The sequence below is a fragment of the Leuresthes tenuis genome, unplaced genomic scaffold (assembly GCF_036924035.1).
Source record: "Leuresthes tenuis unplaced genomic scaffold, fLeuTen1.0.hap1 SCAF_20, whole genome shotgun sequence".
Lineage (NCBI taxonomy): Eukaryota > Metazoa > Chordata > Actinopteri > Atheriniformes > Atherinopsidae > Leuresthes > Leuresthes tenuis.
This window is the reverse complement of record NW_027325374.1, coordinates 20,738,530-20,748,719: the sequence shown is the minus strand read 5'-3', so window position 1 is coordinate 20,748,719 and position 10,190 is coordinate 20,738,530. Positions and strand designations below refer to the sequence as shown.

At 40.0% G+C, this 10,190-nt stretch overlaps 1 protein-coding gene across 1 annotated transcript; it reads right to left on the bottom strand.

Annotated features, from left to right (window-relative positions):
• On the bottom strand, nt 1-9,682 carry glp2r (glucagon-like peptide 2 receptor). The gene is made up of 13 exons (XM_072373328.1): nt 9,373-9,682; nt 7,821-7,914; nt 7,635-7,739; nt 6,604-6,725; nt 6,352-6,458; nt 4,534-4,687; nt 4,251-4,410; nt 3,268-3,328; nt 2,658-2,724; nt 2,308-2,396; nt 1,969-2,107; nt 1,838-1,879; nt 1-752 (listed from the first exon to the last, which is right to left on the bottom strand). The coding sequence occupies exons 1-13, from the start codon at nt 9,442-9,444 to the stop codon at nt 384-386; spliced, it is 1,581 nt and encodes a 526-aa protein (XP_072229429.1). The 5' UTR covers nt 9,445-9,682; the 3' UTR covers nt 1-383.
• Nucleotides 9,683-10,190: the final 508 nt, after the last annotated feature.

Here is a 10,190-nt window from a genome sequence, read left to right as displayed (position 1 = left end):
TTTAAGAACAGAGCCCACAAGATTACAGTAACTTTCCAAAAGAAGTTAATAATGCACCTAAAGGAACTTGGTTAAACTTGCAGATCCCCCCCTCTCTGCTGTGTTTGGGCTCTGCATCTAAAGTCCTCCCTGCAGAGGACACTGTCATATATGTGCAGGGTAATAACCATGGCAGCTGTAGAAGTGCTAGGGATTGGCTCTGCTTCAGACTCCTCTTGGCTTGTCTGAGTACATGAAGCATTGGAGTACTGCAAAAGAATGGCCTAATTTACCAAGTTGGTAATTTGGCCCTGGAAGAATGCACAGCATTTCTGAATGGTCTTTTTAGCCCAGAGGTAGGCAAAGTGAATTGAAATCAAACATTCAGTTTTGACCATCTGAGATCAGAACTGGCTCTCCTCCAGAATCTCCTCCATGGTCTCCCCAAGCGTCATCTCCCCATCACTACTGGAAAGACTCTTCCTGGTGAGAAAGTCAAGCCCTGGTGCGTCATAGCCCTTCAGCCCCTGACCTTTAATTTCTCCCAGTCCGAGCACCCCACCACCTCTATGCAAAGCTACCTGAAGCAAGTGGGGGTGAATTGTTGAGGTGCCACCCTCGTCGTATGAGTCACACTGTCGTGAGCACTGTGGGTGCTGCCCTCGAGTGCATTTCCACAGGTGTTTGAGGGGAGCTCCTCGAAAACAGGTTCCGACTTTGAAGTGGTTGGTGAACAAGAAAAGCTGCCAACGCTTTTTAAGTTCAGCTTGGACCTGCATAAGATAAGGAGTTCCCAGTTTACCATTACATCTGGAACACACAGGATGTTTACATGACATGACACAGGATGTTTACATGATATGAACATTTTTGTTCATATGTTTAAAGTTTTTCTGAATTATTTTAAAAAAATAAATTGACATCTGTTTTACTTTAATTGGTCACTTATGGGCAGGAAAATAGAGTTCTAAGGAAATCTGAACATTTGTAGTTATTTGAGCAAATGTCTTTTTCTTCTTACACATCCTTAAACATCTTTAAATGCATCATCCTGTTTTCCGTATTGTATAACAAACATACTGCTGCCCTGTCCTGCACTGGCAAACTATGTTAGTTTTATGTAAGTGCTATTTTGTTTATTCAGAAGCTGCTGAAGCGAGAAGACCCATTAGGGGGGGGGGCTCTTGTCGCTGCTGGATCTTTGTCATTTTGGTACATAAGAGCCTTACACAATGAAAGAGCAAAAGAGACACACATTCACTGAGATGCTCCCAACAGCTGACTGTTATTTCGATGTCAGGGGCCATGAAACTTTGACGTAGGACGGCAGCATACAGCAGCTTTTAGAATTAAATCGTCTTTATTATTTTATGGATTTATTGTCAACTTCATAAAAGGGGAAACTTTCATCTTATTCCTTCTAGCATATTTCTTTTTTCTCTTTCAAACAATTCAAAATGATTTTATTTAGTTGATAACTCCTGATACAAAAAGATACATTAAAATAAGAAAACTAAAATAAAGAGACGCTGCCATGTTCTGAATTTTAATGTAACTAGGCGACGGGAGATTTAATCAGCTGTTGGTCATGTTTCTTTTGTGGGAAAAAAAGGATTTACTGTACATTTACTGTAGGATGTCCTGTATACTCTCTCTGATTAAGGGCAGGAAATATCCAAAGATTCAATAATGTTAAGTTGCTGTCTGACTAAACTAATATGAGCTAATTCTGTTGTCTCCAGCAGATTTGTGTTCATTTTCACACCACGATCCGGCAGCCTAATCTACTGATTGTGGCAAACACAACCTTCAAACTCTTTCCCTGCTTTTTCTATGTGTTACTAATCGTAAATCATACCTCTCCGTTCGCAAAACAGTACAGCACAGCAACCAAGAATCCCTGAAAACGCACAACGCAAATTGTTGTGATGTCACTTCAGATCAAAGACAAATTATTGTTACACTTATAATCAGTATTTCTCGGGTTACCTGGAAAGAGCTGAGGGTGAGGTTGACGAAGTCCCGAGCATAGCGGCTGCTGCCCTCCACACATTCATTGATCAACACCGTAAAGACCACTTCATGGATTCCCAGCAGAGGAATAAGCACCAGTGTTGCTCTGGCTAAGCTGATGGAGATGAAAAAAAACCACAAATTTTTTGAGTTTTTAACATTTCTGACCACAGCTTATGGGGGAGACAGTTAAATTAAGGGTATGTTATTAATATTTTACTGTTAAATCAGGAACCAACTCTGCAGTTTGGAGATCAAAACTTTGGAGGTAAATGTCAAACATTGGGATGTGGAGGCAGTAACAGTCCTGAATACCTGTATCTGTAGTCCGTGAATTTCACCTGATCTGCTTTCAGCTTGGACAGCAGAAGCATCAGAATCTTGATGAATATGAAGAAAATGACCTGCAACAAACATCTGAGGTAAATTTTGCTTAAATGCACAGGAAAAAGAAAAAAACTACTAGTGCGTCTGCAAATGCCCGGTTCTTGGTGCATAATAGTTGGTATCAGCTGTGCTTGTGACTGCAGCAACTTCCCCACATAGTCACATGCCTGCACAAGACAGGAATGACCAAAACCAAAATATATTTGATGTCCTGCACCGCAGTGCAACATGCTGTATCTGTAACTAACGTAACCCCACAATTCAGAAATGTTTCTTACCAGCACTGACAAAGTAATGGGGCCCTTGATTATCCACCAGAACCATATGTTCACAATTGGCCAGCATCTTAGGGGAGAATAAAAAATACAAGTCAAGCAATAATGAACATTTTAATCAGTTCAATTTCAGTAATTCATTGTGAAGCATGCACTGCCCCTGGCAAATACTACAGACTCTTGGAGGATTTTCATTTAGTAGGAAAAAACAAATCACAGATTTGTCACAGAACAGTTTTATTTATCAAATAAAGCTTCTATCTTTGTAAAACATTTTGTTTTACATCAAGTTGAGGAAATATTTCTGCAAAAATCTCAATGTGGAAATTTTCTTCAGGCAGCCATCATTTTCATCCAGTGTGGATTGGTGAGTCATCTTTAAATATCACATTCATCCAGTCACCCACAGTCCATGGCAGCTTCTCTTCTGCCCACTGTAACCTTGTTTAAGTGTTGGTGATGGTTAATTTGTCTCCTCTGTTTGTAATCCTATTTCTTACAGTTTGATCACAAACATTGACTCCTGTTTCTGCCCATTTGCTTTTCATTTCTTTTGTTGTGCATTTTCCATGTCAAGGCATTTGGCTTTGAGCGTTTGCATTGAAACACTTACCCTGTGTTTTCATATAGAATCTTTAAGACTGTCCAAGGTGTCACAAACAAGACAGGAGTTCCTGAAAAGTTGCAACAGCAAAAGATCAATTTTACAGTCATTTGTCCTCAAATTTAAATTAATTAAAAAAAGCTTTTCCTGTTTACACACTAAGCATTGAAAAGGTGGACCTGGATTTGCAGAGCACATATCAAAGCATTACCACTAATACCTATAACAGCAGGACCTGGAAAAACTAGTCCATGCATTCATCTTTAGTAGGCTTGAATATTGTAACAGCATCTTTACAGGTCTGCCTAAAAAGTCAGTTCGACAACTGCAGCTCATCCAGAACTCAGCTGCTCGAGTCCTCACTAAGACCAAAAAAGTGGAGCACATCAGTCCAGCTCTGAAGTCTTTACACTGGCTGCCTGTCCATCAGAGGATAGACTTTAAAGTTCTGATGCTGGTCCATAAAGCTCTGAATGGTCCAAAATACATCAGTGACCTCCTGACCCACTATGAACCTCCCAGACCCCTCAGGTCATCTGGATCCGGTTTTTTATCAGTTCCCAGAGTCAGAACCAGACATGGAGAAGCTGCATTCAGCTTCTATGCTCCACATGTCTGGAACAAACTCTCAGAAAGCCTCAGATCAGCTGAAACACTCAGTGTATTTAAGTCCAGGTTGAAGACACATCTATTTTCAGCTGCATTTGAATAAGCTTGAGTTTCAAAACGGAATCATATTTTAACTATGGATTTTATCTTTCATATACATAATTTTTTCTGATTTGATCTATTGTTCCTATTTCTTTCTTTTGCTTAAATTTTAAATCATGCTTTTTATTTTTTATTTCTTCTGTTTTAATGTCTCTGTAAAGCACGTTGAATCACCTTGTCGTTGAATTGTGCTATACAAATAAACTTGCCTTGCCTTGCCTTGCCTTCCCTATAACTTGCCTATACCAGTACCAGTAACAAGGCCTGAGTCCATGGCTTACCCCATCCTAGCAGCATGTACTTCTTCAGCAGGCGCCTCTTGGTCAGCACAGCGGTGAAGAGCAGCGTGTGAAGGAAAATGGCCTCCACTAAGAGCCAGAAGGAGTTGCAGGCCACAAAGTACTCCATGCACACTCTGGAGAGTTTGCACATCAGTGATATCTGTTGAAAAATACATTTCAGCTGAGTTTTGAAATAGTCTACAGTGGACACAGCTACCACTGAGAAAAAAACAGTTGATAATCTGCTTATACATGAAGAATGTGGTAGTTGTGAGTGTACCACAGAGCTCGAGTAGGAGTTCCATCCAGGGTCGTCCTGGGGTAGGTTGGAATACATGACGTGCAGTATGATTTCTTTAGAAATGACGGTCGCAGCCCTCAGGATGAATGACAGGAACAGATTCATGTGGATGTAGTTTCTGGTACAGTGGAGCTTTCTGGTAAGCAGATACAGGAGCAGTCTGAGGAAGGCATTGATCTGTGCTTCCTGTGCAGCTTTAAAAGCATTACTGAGTGCACATGTCATAACACGGGAGGGGATAACAAACGATCAGAGAACGTGGAAATGCTTCCTTCTGGTTCATAAAGTTGTTAGTAATGACTGATCAGATTCATAGTCAAGTAAATATCTTTTTAAATATCATGTCATAGTTATAGAAGCAACAGTACATCACGACAAGTGAAACAGGATGTGAATAATGAACACCTCAAAATATTTGACCTTTCAATGTTTTATCAGGAAGGAAATCCATTCAGCAGGTTTGCTTGGCCTCCAGGATAAACACAGTGTTTAGGGTGAAAACCCAACATCAAAACTGATGAAAAAAACTAAACATCCAAAGAAGAGAGTCTAAGTCACAGAACTGTTCAAAAGCCTGGAGCCACCTTTCATTTCTTTCTATTTTAACAGGAAAATGGGAAGTTGGTGCAGCAATTTATTGAACTATGCACACAAATAAACAGAAATACGATACAGAATACAAAAGTGGAGTTTGTACATTTCTAATTAGCTTGAAGCGAAAGTTTTGGTCTGCACTCCTTTATTCTTCAACACAGCCTGAACCCTCTTAGAGAAGCTTTCTGTCATTTATTTAAGCAGTCTTCAGGAATAGTTCTCCAGGCTTCTTGAAGGACATCCCAAAGCTCTTCTTTGGATGTTGGCTGCCTTTTGTTCCGTTCTCTGTCAGATGATCCCACACTGCTTCAGTAATGTGGAGGTCTGGGGAGGATTCATCCCTCCATAAAACCTGTTGCCACTGATTTTCAGTCCATTTCTTGTGTCCTTTGGCATAGCTCAGCCTTCTCTCCCTGTTTCCCTTCCTTAAGAATGGCTTCTTAACAGTCACCCCTCCATGGAGACCATTTCTAATGAGGCTTCAGTGAACAGAAGGATTTTTTTCCCCTCTTTCTCAAGGACATCACATTCAGATACTGTTCATCTGCTGTAGAAAGTTTTTTAGGACACGTTTGTCCTCCACTTGTCCAGTTTCCTCAAATGTTTTAAGGACACACTGCACACCATGCTGAGATATGTCTAAGTTTACAGTCAGTTAATAGCTCTTTAGGAATCACCTTGCTGGCGCAATTATACAATTTTGTCAAACTGTGTTATATTTGGCATTTTTCATAGATGCAACTAAAGAAATGGGAATAAATGATGATTTTTTTTGTTTTGTTTTGCTAAGTTGTCTGTTATATGTAGATATGACTCCAGCTAAACAAATACAATTAAATATACCTCTGAAAATGGTCAGATACAAGGACTGGATTGAAAATGAGTGAAAAAGCAGCCAATGTCCAAAGATGTCTGAAAGATTACATGACAGTCTGGCTCCTTGGAAGCAAAATATAAAGAAAGGAGGAGTGGCGAAAGGCTTTTGCAATACATTATGCAAGTGCATTAACCCTATTTTTAAACTAAAGGTTTCCAGTAGCCTGATATCTATGGTGATCTGGTTACTGCAGATCTCCCAGACCGCGTCTTTACAGCTAAAAAAAATGATGATAGAAACTTCAAAGCTTAGTCAAATAAACAGACACGATTTTAAAGTAAACTTTGCATGAGCATAAGAAAGTTGAGGGTTTTTTGTTAAAAACTGACCTCAGCATTCCCATGAGGAGCGTAGCCAGAGTGAGGGAGAACAGGGACAGGGAATAGCCAATGACGGAGATGAGCCTGAGGGCTTTGTGGCGAAACAGTTCATCCTCCTGAACACACGTGAGAAAATTGTTGGATATGATAAAACATCTCCTCCTTTGTTTCTGACATTGCCTGGTGGTATTTGTTGAATCATTTAGGCTTTTATGCAAAAACTTCTCGGCTCAAACACCCACCTGAAACTTTGCTCCTCACCTTGTCTTTAAAGTAATGGTCCTCCACACATTCAGACTCATCCCGCCAGGGGTCGGAGGAGTTCTCCATCTGTCGCCAGCTCCCATTTTCTAAGCATTCACGATGTGCCCTCCTGGTGTTGTCTGCAGGTAATTGAAAGACACACTGAATGCTCAGCTTCTCCTCCACTGCAGTAGGAAGAGAGGCTGACTGAATAGGCAGGGTGTTATTATTATTTTTTTGGACCATCACATCATTATTTTTCATTACCACAGCCACTCGGCCACCTCCACAAATAGGTTGTTTGATATTTGCATCTGCGGTAATACTCTGAGTGCTTTAAAGTTGTTGATTAAAGTTACAACAAAAGCTACCAAATATGACTGTAATATGTAATATGTACACTGCACACCTTATTTGATTTCTGCCTTGTCTCAGCTATAATCTGTTTTCAGCATTGCTAAATTCACAATAAACCTGTGCTTGCTTATAGTTTACTTCTGCTGTCATAGAACAAAACAACTCTTTAAAAAGAGATTGAAATGCCATTGCAACATGTTGAGTCTTTTCTTTTTCAGACATTCTGTTGTAGATTTGCTGCTGTGTTTGGGATCATTGTCCTGTTAATGAGCCAGTTTCAGCCCAGCTTTATCTGTCAGACAGATGGCCTCACATTTGTCTCTAGAATACTTTGGTATACAGAGGAGTTCATGATGAACTGAATGACTGCAAGGTATCGAAGTCCTGTGGCTGCAAAACAAGTCCTAATCATCAGTCTCCACCACCCCGGAAAAACTAAATATAAACCGACACAATGCCAACATTCATAAGCATATAAATGATCTGAAATTAAAGCATTTATCTCCACAGCTAAACACTTACTCCTGAGACTAGTAAGTGCAGCGGCCTGTGATACACTGTGGCACTGATTGAAATAAATACACTGACAAATCAACTATGGGAAGCACAAAAGGTACTTAATGTAATAAAGTTATTTTCAACTGGTGATGTCATAGATCAGTACAATTAGGAATGATCAAACACAACATTACCATCACCGATCCATGGTAGGAAAGAAGGACAGGGGACAGATACATTCCCAGGAGATGAGTGCGGCCAGCACACAAACATGTCAAAGGTTCCTTTACAGTAACTTCCTGCAATAAAAGACGATGTCTGAGCATTTTATGTCGTCCTTGAAAAAAACAAGATTAATTCAATTCTGGGAGGAGGCTTACCATTATTTGGAAAAGCAGTTGTCAGGGTTTTGTTGCAGTTCTCCCAGTATTCAGTCCGTTTGGAAATGAGACTTTCAAGCAGCGAGCCAGTCACCTTCCATGTGGATACAGAGGAAAGTGAGAGAAGAGTTATTATTTTACTAGTTTGATTCCTGCATTATGTCACAATATTAGGAATTTATATGTAAGAGGCTGACATGGTCCAGTGTAGAAACATTTTACATTTTAGTTATAATTTAAATTTGAATTGCTGTTCAAAGATGGATTCATAACATTTTCATTTCCATATGCTAACACAGAACGCACATTCAGCTTAATAGATCTAATGAAGACCCTGCAGAAATGATGTGAAAACATCACTCCAAAATTCACTTGCCTTTTAGCTTTAACCATGCTGACGTTAACGCGAACTGACATGTGAAAATGTTGCAAAACTTTCTGTGATGGGTGACAGTGATCTGGGGGGTCTGCTGCTACAATAGAAGCAACCCTATTAACATCGACATTTGAGTCGTTATTCTTATGAAAATAATAATTTGTGCAGCTTTAAGCTGTTTACTGAGCCGAAACTGAAAGGTTTCATCAGCTGTTCTGATGAAAAACTTAACTGAAATGAAAAACGTTTATAGCTGCGAACTATAAATGACAATGTTATAAATGTCACACTGATTTAATGATGATATGCAGTGAGTTGTTTTATTAAACGTTATGTTGCAGTAATTCATTTGTAGTATCTGCAGCCTGGAGTGGATGTTGTATCCAAATCTATCCACTTGGTGGCAGTATCTAATCAGAAGCCTCTTCTGTTACAGAGGGAAGTTTCCACCTTCATGTAATCTGCATTTGATCCAAGCCATTTATCAGCTGGGCTCACTGCATTAGTGTCATGCCAGCAGCAATGCAAACACGCCTCTCCACTTACACCTGATGTGCACAATGTGAACTGACCCCCGTTAGTTCAGTGTCAAAGCTGATGGCAGTGGCCCTCCCTTCTTGGCCAAACAGTCTATCACTTTTCACACTCATGTGAGATCAGAAACAGAACTCTGCATCCAGCCACCTGAGCTACAAAAACATTCCCTGCGTCAGCCGGCTGATGGAGAGCGTTTCAGTGCCGTGAGATCATCTCATGCAGTTATATTTTTCTATATTATGCTGAAGATTATTGTGGACTTTTATTTTAAAATGATAAACCTTTAAACACTCCTATTTATCTTGCTTTTCTTTAACTTCTTTGTCATTAACACTATTTTTAATTTAACAGATCCAAAAGAGTAAAGAAATAGAACTCAAGCAGTATTTTCAGGCGAGTAGAAGCTTCTGAAATAACATGCTAATGGGGCCCCCTGTGGTTCAAACTCAATGTCAATATATGATTAGATTATTACTTTAAATCATCTGCCACATACTGTATTATTTATTTCTGCACAGCTGCCTGTCAGCAGTCTTTCCCCAAGTTTTAAGCAGATAAATGTTGCATAAACAAGTAAAGGAGATTTTTTTTTCTTTTAGCTGAATTGTTATGAAGTGTTTATGGAGCTTAAAAATGTACCTGATAGTTGAAGACATTAAGGAGGAGCAGGAGTTTGATCTTCTTGTGCCAGGTTGGCAGCAGGAATGGCATGATGCAGTGTGTTCACATTGAAAACGGTGGATTTCTGGTCTCTCGGCTGGTCTGGAGCTTCATACCTGTGCCTTGGACTCCCCGAGTCCCTCACTCATCCTTGCTTTGCTTCTTACTTCCACTGAAGGAAGGTCAGGGGCGGTTGAGTTTGACCTCCACCTGGGTTACTCCGTTGAAAAATTTTTGGGATGACTGGTTGATTCGCTCGAACTCTTGTGACTTTGATGTTTAGTTTATCAAAGCGGATGTCCAACTTTAACCAGTTTTCTTCACCATTCCTCAAAATATTCTTATCCCAATAAATTTTCAAGGAAATCCAAGCAACTTTATGGATCTATCAATGAACAATTACACCTCTCAGTGACAGACTTAGATAGTTATTACAGGCAAATTAGTCCAGTTCAGTAGGAACTCTCAGGCTGTGCAGGAGGTGGATCTGTCTGTATTCCCTGTAGACAGAGCGCAACTGAGAGCGCCTGAGATCCTCATAGACAGATCGCCTCTCCCACCCCGTCATCCCCTAACCAATCAAGATAAGGCCTGGACAGAGCCAGCTATATAACTGGACTAACTTTGTTGTCCAGGAAAACTGATCACACAAAAGCAAATAGGCCTCTTCTAATGCACAAATAACCATTTAAAATCATAATACATGCAAACACACAGTAAATAACATGTAGGGAAAGTACTAAATCCTTCCCTTCTGTTTAGCTATCTCACACAGTAACTGGGCATCAACCGGCATC